Consider the following 14,958-nt stretch of genomic DNA (forward strand, 5'->3'; position numbering starts at 1 on the left):
CTGTCTCCTTGATTGCCAATTGGCGAGTATTCAACTGTCCCTAATGTACCTGGAGAAACTGGGTTTTCTGTCATCGCATAAGGAGAAAGTCTAAATCTTTTAAGGAGTCATAAAATTAACTACAAATCGTTACAACTGAAGGGTCTGTCTTAAGAAGTGGTCATTGCCATTGTCAATTCAATATACAATTGGTTAAAAGTTGTGTTGCAACAATCATTTAGCTACAATAATTCGACAGAACTAAGTGAGTGGCAAGATATTGGTATAGAGTGTTATGATTGGAGCGATACGACCGAATACCAGTTAATTATAACTTGCCTTGGGGTACTTGTCAAGATATTTGCTTCTCTTTCAACATCTTACTATGCGAGCGAAAGGACCGAAGACCAGTTTATTATAACTTGCCTTGAAGTACTTGTCAAAATAGTTCTTTCTCTTTCATCATAACACTCTATAAGACAAACACAAATTCGAAACAGAAATTGTGTTCTCCTAACAAAAGCGCATTTTTTTTTGAAATTTTCGCGAACTCACTGTTGACTCAAATCGAATTTTATTTTGTTTAATTTTAATTTTTAAATAATTTTTTTAATTTAATGGCTACAGTTTATTCACATGTACAATGAAAATATTTGATTTAATTTCATATCACATCAATAAATAAACAACTATCACCTACTTGGCACATGGTAAAACACATAATCCGCAACATTTCTCCATTCCACTTAGATTTTTTTCCGCCTCCCGCATGTCGGCATTTATCTGATCCATACCCTCTTCAACGCGATCCAATTGTTCTATAGGTACATAAAAATAAAACGAAAAAAAGAACACGAAAAATTCCATTAATTATCACATAAAACCAATTACAATTTATTGGAGCAGAATGATGAATGAGAATGATCAACGTAAATAAAAAATAAATAATGAAATAGCTACACGATTTAAATGGCTTAGGCCAGGTATACAAAACGGAGGGTTATTAAAAAAAAATCCCGGGCAGATAATGACGTACTGTCCATCACTTCTTCATCGTTTAACATTTACCACACAATGAAAAAGTGACAAAAAGTGTGTGCATTTTCTGTAGAAATTTTAAAGTATTGGATGCGAACTTTCATGAATTTTCGTGAGTTTTTTTTTTTAAATATTTCGAAAACATTTTCTTCAATTTTCCCACACTTTGCTTAATTTAAACAAAAATATTATTGTGAAAATCTGTAAAAATTCTGGAAAATGTGTACTGAAAATAGTTTAAAAAAAAATTAGGGAAAATTCGTCTGTGAAAATTAATGAAAATTCCTTTTCACAGTTACAGGCCCTGGTTGCACAAGTTGTATATTGGGCCTTAAAAAAAAAAACAAATAAACCGTGAAAATAAAAGAATGACAAACAAAGTTTACTTGTAAACCAATCTTGCAAATATTTTACCCATTAAAATTGTTTACAGTTAGACGTTTTTCTTTTAGTTTTTAATAAAAACGAAGATTAAAGAAAATTTTTAATTGACAAGAAGAAAGCTCTAAATTAATTTTCGTTATATTTGTTAGTAACTAACGACGATTTATCATGCAAGATTACTTACGCCAACATTGAAAATAAAAAATATTCATACGACAATATACTTATTGTACTTCTTCCAACATATAAATTTTACAGTTTTACGGTTTTTTTTTATTTCCATAAATATTTTAATAAGTTCTTATGCACACATTATACTACTTTTACTTGGAAAACCCAAATGGTCGGAGACCATTTTAATATGCATAAATAAACATTTTTTTGTAATATATACCAGCAAATATACGGGGTTTTCTGTTATTTAGAAATTATTTAATTATGTGGAGATGTACCGCACGATTTGGAGAGCATGGGGCTACTTTTATATATATATATATATGCGAGATGGAAAGTCATATCGTCTGTATGGGGTCCATGTTGTTTAAAAGTTATTGTGCAAAATTTCGAAGCTTTTTATTATTGCACGGCACGTAGGAAAATCGAAATGTTCGCAAATATTCCGGTGAAGGAAATCAGATTTAACCCAGATATGTGGAACAATACTAGTTGCTGCATTTCAAATGTAGTTATTTTGTGCTTAGTCGAAATAAAGTTTTAACTGAGCGGATCAATGACATTCGCATTTTATCCAAGATCCTGACGTGCATTTTCAGAGTTTAAAACACTTGAAATTGTAATGACCGCGCAACCATTGCATTGTTTTGTAAAAGAGAAACGATTGCAATTTTGCACTGTTTGCAACACGTTGCGCTTTGCTTTATGAAATCATTCTTTGTGACGTATGTATGACATACATTGTATGTTAATGAACAGACGAAATAGGATAATCTACAGAGAGCCTGACAGCTATATAACTCCTATAAAACGGTGCTTATGATGGAATAAATCTATGAAAATTAAATATTCCGAGCAGTGGCTCTGTTTGTAATAAAATTAACTTTTCTCTTTTGCATAATAAATATTTAAATGCAGAGACAGGACATGTTACATTAACGAATTATAAGAAAAATGAAAATTCATAAATAAAGCTCGTTTTTTTTTGTGATAGAACAAAGAACATCCTAGACCTGTTCGGAAACGGAATTAGACTTCATTTTATTTTGATTTGCTAATGTTGCATGTCTCATTTAACTATTCAAATTGTGTAAAGGCAAAAAGGGATTTCTGAAGAATTCTGAATTCTGAATCCCCAGACTGATTCTGAGGGAACAATAAAACAGGCTGTTGAATGACAGCAAGCCTAACTTAGATTCTAGAGCTCTCACCCTACCCACAGAGACTAATGACCAACAATTGAAGTCTTGAAATCTGATTAAAATAAAAAGTAGGAAATTACGTATTGTGATACGGTTCTGCTTTTACAGAAGTCACTGAAGAGTCGTTTCAGAAGGCACTGTCTTCCGTTTAATTTTTTTTTTTAAATATGAGCGTCGCGTGAAAAATATTTGCATGTAGCCATCGATTGAGTTTTTTTGTACGAATTTAAATGAAAGCGTCATGAGCTGAATTTTCAATTGGATTCGGGATTTTGAACAACATTGTTAATCGTAACAAAATCATTAAAGCAAACAATTTTCGCATTTACATTTAGACAGGAGATGTCACAAAAAATAATGTTTAACTTATAATACATCCAGCGCACAATTGGATTATTATGACTGAAAATTATGTGTGCTTAATGAAATTCATTTATGCACGTAATTGTCAGCCGTAAAACCAACAAATAGTCAAGTCTATACACGAATTATAAAAGCAATCAATTAAATATTAACTAAAATTTAATTTATTTATAACAATTTGGGTATATTTGCTGGGATTTATATAATCATCAAAAATGTTAATTAATTTCGTTTCCATCGGTTTCATACTATGAATGGGTAACACTGGCAATCTACGAATAAATAAACACGGATAAAGTAGAACACAGATTTGTACAGTAAACACGCATAATGCTAACCGACACTAAAATTTTTGATCAAAAAGCTATGCTGAAGCCTTTTCCGATTATTCATTCATTTTCGATTGAAACTAAAACAGAAAAAGTCTTAACCGTTTAATGTGGGTGCAACTAGTCAAAATATAAAAACTGGAAACACAGACGAAGAACGCTTTTTTGGGAAATAATTTCGTTACATATCAAGTTGTCCAAGTTAGCCGAACTTTACATTCGAAAATTTTGAGGCATCTACAGTATACATCACAAATGGTTTTTGAGAACTTTGAGAACAAAAAACATTTTTAAATGCATACAATTTAAGCATTCCTAACTCCTAACATCGGAGGAACCATTGATATTTATTGGATTTTCTTCCCCCGCTTCCTACAGAGATATTTTTGTTCAGCATTTCCGAAATAACTTTATTGTAAACTAGTGCCAGGCTTACAACTCTCAGGTTGACGGAAGTATCAATCAATCCCAAATATATTTGTTCTTATAACCTAAACTAACATTTACATTTTCAGTTTAATCGTAATGAAAGTGTGGACGAACTTTTTCAAGAATAAAGATTTTGGTCCCTCTTGGGGAGGGGTTATTTTTCTGATATAGAGAGGAATGATGATGACATAAGTACCGATTGAACCATTAACAAAATAGAATGTACTTAAGTTCTTGCATTCTTCAGTCTACTCTTATGTACTTGAGTACGTAAATTTTCAGTTATTCAGTAATTTAACTGGTCATTTGTGCAGTTTTCTACTTCAGTTTTCTACTTCAGTTTTTGAGTGGTTGCTCTATGGTATCTGATTATAAGCAAACTTTTTCATGGTAGCGTGAAAGTCACTGACGCAATAAACAAGAGGAAAAGTATCTTCTCTTTGTGATACCACGACATTGTGAAATATATACCTGTATCGGCTCGTTATCCTTCAGTATTAAATTACAGAAACCACCCTTGCCGTAATAATTAAGAAAATGTATAAATTAGTTCATCGAAAGAGACAAGAAATAAAACTTGAGTATAGGTCAGTATCATGCAAGCTTACGGTACGGTAATACAACAACATCCAATAAAATAGGGAAAAGTTTAAAAAGATAAAAAGTTTTCTTTGCCATATTTTTTTCTGTTTCATTTTTTAAATAGCTTGTTCGTATTCTTGGTGCGTTTTTTTATTATTGAAAATTTCACATTGTTTCAGTATATTCGTATTTTTCGTACTCACATATTTTACGATGTTGTGGGTGATAAATTTGAGTTTCGTTTTAACAGTGTACATTTTTAGAATTTTTACGTAACTCGATGTACTCGACAAATGGTGTTATTTGATGGTGATGTTGTTTATACTTGGTATAAAATATATATATGGTGATGAGTGGTTCATGTTTTTTTTTCTAAGTGGGTAAGTCGTCATTTTCTATTTTAAATCTTCTGACTTTTCTATCCTAGCGTTAATTCTATGGAGCGTACTAGTATTTACAATTAACAAAAACATTTTTGTTGCTCACAATTTTTCTTGGAAAACACTTTTCGGCAGACTACTTACGTAAAATTATATCAAAAACGTGGAAATGATTTAAACGTACGACAATTTGCTTTCTCATAGAAGTTATTCGGGGTTTTAAATGTGAATTTACATTCGTGACGTGTGAATTTCTTAACATCAGCGACGCCAGTCTCCCAGATGAAAAGACATACAATTGACTGTATTTTGGGGTAGTGTTTAACTACATAAAATTCCATACATTCTGGTAGCATTTCGCGTACCGTAACGTTCACAAAATGAAAACGTATAATGAGACTTATCTTAAAAAAGAATATTAAATTGACGGACTTTCGCCTAAATGTGATACAGCTCGTAAATAGTCAGATCGTTCGCATATCTTTAATTGATGCCTTTGAAAAGTTGGCAAAAGAACTTTTTGCGACGGTACGCTTGGGATTACGATGTCAACGTTAATCAGACAATGGGTAGACTAAGCAAATGGATGTATAGACTTTTCGGTGAAAAGTACATAAAAGAAATAACCAGTTAAGACCATGGGCTTGCAGCCGGATGCGGCTTTTCGGTTTAATGTGGTTTATTAGACAGAATGCTAGTCACACTAGTTATGGGATGTACGTAGGATTATCAAAAAAAATGACCATTCGAGCCATTTATGAACAAATGTTTCATCAAATCCATCAAATGAAAGCATTTTTGCTCATGTTGTCTACAGCTGGGCTTGAACTAGCAACCTCTGGTTTATAAATCCAGCGCCTATCCAACTCGACCAACGAGACGAGCAAAAATGAAGTCATTTCAGATGTTTATGTGCCACTGTCGTAATGTTTCATCAAATCCATCAAATGAAAGCATTTTTGCTCATGTTGTCTACAGCTGGGCTTGAACTAGCAACCTCTGGTTTATAAATCCAGCGCCTATCCAACTCGACCAACGAGACGAGCAAAAATGAAGTCATTTCAGATGTTTATGTGCCATTGTCGTAAAATCCACACTATACGATGACATCGAACTGATGCCGACTATAATCGTGTAAATACGAATGGAGAACGAAGTGTATTGGATAGATCAGCGTAGTTACTGATGTGTGGCAAACAATATTCATGCGAGCCTGTGAGCTAGTAATGACATGAATATTGTTGGCATTAGTGGTTAACGTTAAATGTGGCACATAAACATCTGAAATGACTTCATTTTTGCTCGTCTCGTTGGTCGAGTTGGATAGGCGCTGGATTTATAAACCAGAGGTTGCTAGTTCAAGCCCAGCTGTAGACAACATGAGCAAAAATGCTTTCACTTCAGATTTTGATGTCTAGTATGCTTCACTTAATAAAAATTAAAATTTGTTGGTTTCACACCAGAGTTCATAGGAACTCATAATTCTGTAAATCCATCAAACATTGCCTCCCTAAGGTCATAGACAATAATACGATTTCGTGTGAAAGCTGAGCTAAAGTACCATACGATACATATAGTAGTGTACGTTAATCTCTTAAATTTTATTCGACCGTACACATTATACGTTCCATACCGTTTATTTACGCCTCAGTCTTTCGGCTACGTTAATCCAGTCTATGGCTGTTGTATATGGGTAGTCCAGTATTTGAAAAAAAAGTTTAAGTTTTCAAAAGCTAATGTCGTGTTATTGTAATGACAAACGGGCGTAGAGTATACGTTTTACCATCAACTACAGTATTCGATTTACTGTAAATACTAGCCAAAATTTGTAATTTAAATTAAAATAGTTGCATCAAAGTTTTAGTTTGCAAATACCAGTAAACTTATGATGAAATAAATTTTCCACCATAAATGTGTTTTTCTTCTTTCGTTTTTCATTGGTAGAAATAAAAAGCTTTGTTGCTTTTATGGTACAGTAATGAGAATTGTAGAAAAAATGTTATTCCCGATTTGATGAAAAAAGTTAGGCATTGAAAGCCAACTCAACTTAAATTTCACTTTGCAAGTTTTAAAATTCAATATATCAGTTACGTACGCAAACTGCACACTGTTGCACTCATAATTGAATAGGAGCCACTAGCCATAAAAAGTTTGACGGAAAAATTCCAGTTTGATTTTGATGCTAATTTCAATGTAATAGGTTTATGTGGTAAATTAGCTCCTATTATCTCAAATAATTATGCGAAGTTTTTAGTGTGTACTTTCTACCACTAGTGCGCGATGATTAAAAAATGTTCACATCAAACATTTTGGACATTGTTCATAGCTAGTAGAAATGGTAATAACCTTATTAGAAACAGCTCTGATATTGACAGCAACAATAACGATTGTAATCAGCGAAAAAACTGTTAAAACTAATAGATTATGCTTTTGCCGTTTTTAAAGCGTTTACCTTTCACAGACTGTCATTATTGTGGATGGAATCTATTACTTTATTTGATCGAAGTATTTTTAAAAGTTTAATTTCAAATCTTTCAATACCACATTAGTCAAAGATTGACATTTATTCCAGAAGTCATTCTAGCCGTCCGCAAAAGGTTAATAGAAATAAATTATAGAAAAAAACGACGACTCAAAGTCGCCTTGAAATTATTTTCGGCCCAGAGTACTATTGTGCTAAAGACAGTTGAAACACTTTTGAACAGCCTGATTTCTATATAAAAGAAACAACAGCGAAAGTATTTTCGCTAATCGAACAATCACTTAGTCGCATTTAGTTCCCAAAAAAAGATTTTATTTTCAAAATATTCCGAAAAGTATTGCAAAAATTGGAAACTGTCAAAGACAGATGCTGATAACTTTCTGATGTAAATGATTGATTTTCTATATTAACTTCTTTCTGTTCGATGCCATCATTTTCTAGCCGAGGGAAAAATCTTTGTCAGAAAAAACCAGCGTAGACGTCGCTGTGACTTTAGCCCCATACGAACTCGGATACCAAGTGCAAGTGCAGAGGCAGACGTAACGCTAAGTAACTTTTACCACGATATTACGCTTATTAAGGGACGACCATGAAGCCTTCGTTCAAATTATTCTTTGTAGATGTGGAGCAATTACCAAGGGAATCCCCGTCAGATCTTTAGTACAAGTAGCTATGCATCAAATGATCATTAAAAAAGATTTTACACAGAATTCAGTAAAAAACGTCAGATTAAACCTATCAGCCCCCAGTACAGCGTACGGGGCAAAAAAAGACTTCAACTTAAGTGCATTGTATATACACCATTCACAGAAAAGTTATCAAAGTTGCATTGTTGTGTCTGACGTGTGAAAAAGCAATTTAAGAAATGGTTGAATGAAATTTTTTTTGTCTACTAGGTCATCAGAAAGTACATTTCAGATATCTTTGTATTCCATTATTCCAGCGAAACCAATACAAAACTTATGTGAAACTATATTTTGAATGGTGTCTACATAATAGCTTTGATGACGTGTGTTGCCACTTTGTTATTATTTTCTTACATACGTATTCGAATCGCACAAATGAATATTAGGACAATGATTAACTCAATGCACAAACACATTGTGAATGGAGGAATCGAATTGTAGAATATGTTTTGATGTCTCGAACTAATGAATTACTTCTGTGTAATACGAAAGGACGAACAAAATCCGATTAAATCCATTAAGGTAGTTACGAAAACCTCCTCTCCTGTTTGTTGGCATTAGAAAGGTCATGTGATAGCATTGTGTGATTTTTAACATTAATGAAAATGAAAATATTAGAGAAATTAAATCGCCTGGAGGAGGTATACCTGCGAGATAATTTGAGATACGTTTGTGGTGCGGCAAAAATTTGGAGGAGCGAGGAGGCAGTCGTGGAAGTTATTTAACTGGAGTGGAGTAGGTGGGAATGTCGAGCTATGTGGTCAATCGATGGAAATGAAAACAGTAAAGAAGTTAAAACCATGTATGAGTTACAACTGGGGAGGAAATTAAAAAATTTGAGGTGGTAAAAATTTGGAGAGTGTTGTCTTTGAGGTTGTTCAATATCTGAATAAGGTTGAATGTCCAGTTATGCATACGCTGAGCCAATGAGTTTACATTAAATTTGATTGTGAGATTACCACTCGATAATTGTTTTGGTTTCATAGCGTTTGTAATACAAATTGTATCCACTTAGATTTGTGAATGAATTTGAAAGAAAGTACTTTAATAGATCGATAACGTAACGTGGAATATCGGAAATATCTGTCAATATTCTGCATGTTTAGTTATGACTTTGCATATTTCAAAAACGAATAAGTTTGCACGACAAGGACGATTCTAATTTATGAAAATTTAATTTGATTTAAGACGTTCTGTGAATTTAGTTGATGAGAAAATGGCGAATTGATCATATATTGCCGTCGGCGTTCAGACGCTGCAATTTAATTCCGATCTTTTTCCGCATTACTGTACCATAATTTCTAGTCAAAATATTTACAATGTAAAAATAAATTAAATATATCGATGAAATGCTGATATTAACTAAATTCTATTGTTTCTTTTGTTACGAACAAAACAATGCTTACCTCCTTGTTCATCCAGCATGACGATTGTACGCATCCCCACTTCTGTACTCTAAATAAAACCATACAATATCTGTCTTAGCAAACCCGTTATTAGTTAAATAGAATTGTTTTATTAGATAATAAATAGAACATGAATGAAAACGGAAATGAAAAATTGTAAACTAAAACTATATTTGGATGTCCTTTTTTGATCGGAAAGCTTTTCGCTAAACAAAAAAAAAAGAAACTGGTAAGAACAGAAAAGTCATCAGCTATATTGTGTATAGCCATAGATGATTTAACAAATTGTCCTAATTCATATATCATATATCATCGTCGTGTATATTAACGCATAGATTTTTGTTTTACTTTTTTATTTTTTTTAATAAAATGAATGAAAACCACACCAATCACCACCCCTTTCCCAGATTTTATTATATTCATTTTCGCAACACCAACAACTTTTTGTGTTAGGAACCACAAGCACAATTTTAGAGCATAGCAATTCGATTAGTTGAAATTAATTGAATTAATGACAAACTTCCAGAAACCATAATTTCAATTTCAAAATTTCTTACCGCCTTGGTGGCTCAACACATTTAAAGTTTTAGCGCCGATATCTTCACTCTATAAAAAAATATGACAACAATGTGACGAAGTAGAAAATAAAATTAATTTTTAGGAGTGTAACTTATTACAACACTATAAGACAATATTCTAAGCTGTGTGTAAAGCATAAAATATGGTTTTATGCTACAAAGACGTTTGAACTTACAAATACAACAAACTTATTATGTAGAAACAACAACACGGATGATGAAAAAAAAAAACAAAATCAATTTTCGTTGAACAAATTGCATAAATATTTATAGTGAATTTGTACATGAACTACATTGATTTCTATATATATATAAAAAAAACATAAAATTGGATAAGTGAAGGATATAGATGAAGTCTGCATTAGATACCGAGAAAAAAAATCATTCGACACACAAGAGAGTATACGTTGTAATGACAAGGAGACCGTTTTACCAAATGTTTGAGGATCAATCAAAACCTCAACCCCACATAATTTGACTTGAGAGACTGAAGATTCTTTTTAGTAAAACGGTCCATTGACTTTTGAAAGTAGATAATGGAACCGAGAGGAATGTTTGATAAATATGTCATTTTGCGACGCCAATCACTAAGGTCGTCTAAATTTGTATGGAAAATCAAACCACCTCCTTGTGTCACTGTTTACACGCCGATTGAAGAAAACTTGATGGGCGCACATATCTACCTTTAAGTTATTGACAACGACTTGTTTTGTATTTGAATCGTAATTTTCGTACGCGCACCTGTCCTTAGAATACCTTGAGCATTTCAACATCGAAACTTAAAAAATCTTATTCGGTATAAAGTGATGTACCTTTTGTTCGCATTTTGTAATCAAAATACCACTTGTTTACCCGGTATTATATCTACAAGTTTGCATTTTTGTAGATAATTGTGGTTACTATAGTTACTATAGAGTCACGGTTTTCTTGTCCTTTCCACATCGCAAACCCACATTCATTACGAATATAACGCCTGCATAGCATAACCAACTGTGTTGCTTTGGGGAATATATATAACAGGTATGTTGGTTATGCATATGCAGGAATCCTAACTCTGTACCTTATGAACTTCCACAGAGACCGCTGCTATTCGCGTACATGTGCGAACACCCAACAGTCACTTCACTCTGAAGTATTTTGTACCCTGTCTCCATTTAGTTCATCAGATTAGTTTATTCAGTATAAATGACGACTACAGTCGTAGGTATAAACGACTACAGTTTGCCAAATACATTTTCAATAACACTGCATTTAAATCCTATTCCAAATGTAAAATGATTAAAGAACCTAACGTTTCCGATAAATTGTTTATCAATAAATTAGTTTTCATTTTCTATATGACTCTTTACCATATCGAATGTATTTCAATATGAAACTTAGAACACAGTTCAAGAACTTCCAATGCCATTCGTACCACACAAGTATCGTATGTTCCACATTCTGTAGATATTCGTTCAAAGTTTAGCGAACATTTTCTCTATATATGCAGTCGTGTTAAGACACCTTTACTTAGAATATAAGATAAAATGGAAATCTATGCATAGACACAAAAGTTTGAGTCAAAACTTAACTTACAATTGGTTTGGTGTCGAACGTCCTAAACAACAAATCAACAATTGACCAGTAGTATCATCTTGCTTCAAATGCCATATTTATTGCATGATTATTGGCAAAATAAGCCACAATACAAACAACATTAACTTTAGTCGAGATGTCCATTTCTACTCAATGGAAAAGTAACTTTAGTCTGCGTAATGATAAACTGTTTTTGTTCACGTGGTTCGGTTGGACCAAGTGAAAAGTGAAGTGATTTTCTTTGTGATGCAACATTCCGACCTAAGAATCGTTATTTACCTATTATACCTATTTTATCGGTAGTGTATGAGTTGTTTGTATTGAGGCTATTTTAGGAAGAAAAAAAAAGCGAAAACCAACTGGACCATATTGGAATGAAATAAAATGTGCACAGAAATTTTTAATTTAAAGTTGATTTTTTCTCCGTCTGCCTTCCTATACTTTCCTATATAGCAAACGTCTAACCATTCTCTTCCACTTAATGCAGTTGCCGCAATAAACTCAAATGTTCTTTTGAACATTTTCAAGTCGGATTCAAATAGTTTATTCTTATTTATTACGATTGCGTATAAAAAACGATTCAGTGTCCTAAACCATAAAATGTTTAGCCGTTAGAAGACGTAAAGACATAACGATAAAGATACTAGAAGGATCATTTATCAAGAAGGTAGATTATGTGTCATTCGAAATAAAAACATTTTCTAAGACGTATATTACGTTTATGGTCAATTTATTTAAGTTTCTTCTCGTTTTTTTTTGTTCTTTATAGAAAAAGTGTTTGTCCTACGTTCGTTTGCTTTAACTGTTGAGTACAGTCATTTAACGCGATAATAAACGGAAACAGTTCGTTGTTTAGAGCTGCACACAATGAATTCTGAATTTGAGAGGAAATGGGTCGAAACGGTTGCAGTTAACAGAGATTTATTTTTAATATTGAAGGAGTATTCTCAGTTTTAAAAACAAGTGAAATTTTCTCCAAATAATTCTCAAGATTTTGTGCAAAGATTATTGTAAGACTGCGCGGGAATCGTAAGAAGATAGGAGAATTTATTGTACCATCATTCACCTTTCGGAATACACCCTTAAGAGAACTCTGACTAAAGAATTTTTACATTAGCTGCAGGATGAAAACTTTGACTTTGATGAGTTCGGATATAAATTTAATCTGAATTAGTTGACCTAAAATTTTGTTCTAAAATTTCCGGTCTGAAACCTGATATTCAGGATCAGTTTCACTTAGGCTTCGTTCAATATCAGGCTCGTCTGAACTGTATCAGAAAATGAATGTGATCACAACATTACACTTACATTATTTAGAGTACTTACGTTCGCCTCAATCCATATGTGGACAATATGACTTAAGTACTCTAAATAAAGTCTTTTAACAAATATTGTCCCGATTTCTTTAGTATTCTAAAAAAATGTAAGTCAAGTCGTCTTGTCTTTCAAGTACTTGAAAGCCGATTAGAAGGAAAATGAACAATGAAAATTGTAACCCACCCAAAATAACAACTCGGCAAGAAGACGAACCACAACGTACAATTCTTGTATACAGTTTTTTTTTTCAAATTCTCTCCATTTCTATTCACTGCAACATCTGCAACAATTTGCAAAAAAACATAAAATCGTATATCCTTCACTTAGTTTCGAAACTAAAAAGTTTTTCACAAGAAAAGGAAAATATATTTTCTTACAGAGATACACTGTTTACAAGACAATAATGAAAAAAAAAATACGAACGAACGAAGAAGAGAAATAAATCTCGGAATGTCGATATATATAGTACAATGAAAGTTTTACGAAAAAAAAAAGTTTCATCTTCATCTTTAATGTCGAATCAATAAAACACATTTTCGATGTTCATAAATAAAAAGTTTTTCGTCATACAACTTTTTATCCGGTAAGTAAGTTGAATTATACCACAATAATTACGTAAGATTCGATTTTTTTTTGGTGCAAAATCAAAAAAATATTTTTTTTTTGTAAAAACTTATTTTTGACACAGTGGTGGGTGCATAAAACATATACATCCTAATAAAGCAACCAAATTGAGTAAATATCTAAAGCTGTAGGCGTAAAGGCAGTGTGCGTTCAAATTTTAATAGAAACAAAAAAAAATGTTCAATTTGTAAAAATATGAGAAAGGTTTGATATATATACTGGTACTATTTATGCATAAATGGTCAAATTGTTTTTCCTTTAAAATTGCAGCTAAAGTGAATGTATGTACGCGCGATATATATATGCATACCGATCGATGTACATAGATCTGAGGTACAATTCTAGACCATTCTGATCGTGAAAAAAGTCGCAAGACAACCATTTGGGAGTGTTTGAAAGTCATTTTTTTTTCCTTTGAAACAGGTCATTTCATCCATGAAACGGATATTTTTTTGTATTTTTATATGAATGGGTATAGTTTACAAATTTCTAAGGAGTTCGAAATCATAAAGAGTTTCATAAGAACAACAATTACGTATAAACATACTTTTCTTTCTGTGATTAATTGTTAAAGGAGCATAAACTTTAGAAAGCTTTTTCATTTTTCATTAATGGAACATATTTTTCGAATTGTATATTTGGATTTTTATATATATAAATAAATAATATCGTGTTTGTTTTTCAGTATTATATCGAACGATTTTGTGAATTTTTCTTTGAAATTCTGTTTATAATTCGACATTATTCGAAATGTATATGTTCATTACTTTTGATTTCAAACAAAAAAAAAACTAAATAATTAAAAACATAAAATAGAATGTAGAGTACAGTGGCAGTGCTATTTTATAGACTCACATTAATTTCATAACAATAATTGCAGTGATTCAATCAGACTTTATTTGCATGAATTGATCTATCTGGCATTGTTTGTACGCATTCGTGTTAAATCGGATGTATATTTCACATGCACGTTAATTAATCCGGCTAATACGCTATAACAAAAATTAGAGCGGCTGGTGACACCAAAACGTCGAGGGACAATTTGAATCTATATCATATTTTTACACACATGACGAATATTTTTTTGTGAACCTTTCACAAACGGTAAGCATGTTACTAGTGTCAATTCGAATCTACTACTTCAATATTGATCTAGCTATTGTTAATAGTAAAAAATCTTGTGAAGTCATATTATAAACTATCTACGGATATTAAGCCAACTAAGGTATACACTTAGGGGTTATGTCACCGTCACGCTTCGAAGGTGGTATAGCTTTTGAATCTTATGAATGTTTTATATGATGTTATTAAGCATTTTCGTATTTTCCACCTAGTTGCTGTTAATCTAACCTTTCACGCGCAAACTACTCGTCATTCTTAACATACGTTTCCTTACTAGAAAAAGTTACTTTTAGAAGAGAATTGACAAA

The 14,958-nt window shown here is 32.2% G+C and overlaps 1 protein-coding gene and 1 long non-coding RNA gene across 11 annotated transcripts in view; one reads left to right on the plus strand and one right to left on the minus strand.

Annotated features, from left to right (window-relative positions):
- The window catches only part of LOC119084581 (synaptosomal-associated protein 25), a 73,842-nt gene that overhangs the window by 15,085 nt on the left and 43,799 nt on the right, over window positions 1-14,958 (minus strand). For 4 of the 10 annotated variants that reach the window (XM_037194683.1, XM_037194636.1, XM_037194696.1 and 1 more), the window contains exons 4-5: window positions 9,992-10,040; window positions 680-797 (exon numbers count right to left, since the gene is read on the minus strand). In XM_037194683.1, coding sequence (XP_037050578.1) covers window positions 680-797; window positions 9,992-10,040 — 167 coding nt within the window. Of the gene's footprint in view, window positions 1-679; window positions 798-9,434; window positions 9,484-9,991; window positions 10,041-14,958 lie in introns of all 10 variants that reach the window. The other 6 variants (XM_037194689.1, XM_037194640.1, XM_037194666.1 and 3 more) reach the window with 2 other exon arrangements.
- On the plus strand, window positions 5,968-8,657 carry LOC119084653. Its single transcript, XR_005089109.1, has 3 exons — window positions 5,968-6,346; window positions 7,816-7,822; window positions 8,647-8,657. It is a non-coding gene; the product is annotated as an uncharacterized LOC119084653 (long non-coding RNA).

Source organism: Bradysia coprophila, chromosome X (assembly GCF_014529535.1).
Source record: "Bradysia coprophila strain Holo2 chromosome X, BU_Bcop_v1, whole genome shotgun sequence".
Classification (NCBI taxonomy): Eukaryota; Metazoa; Arthropoda; class Insecta; order Diptera; family Sciaridae; genus Bradysia; species Bradysia coprophila.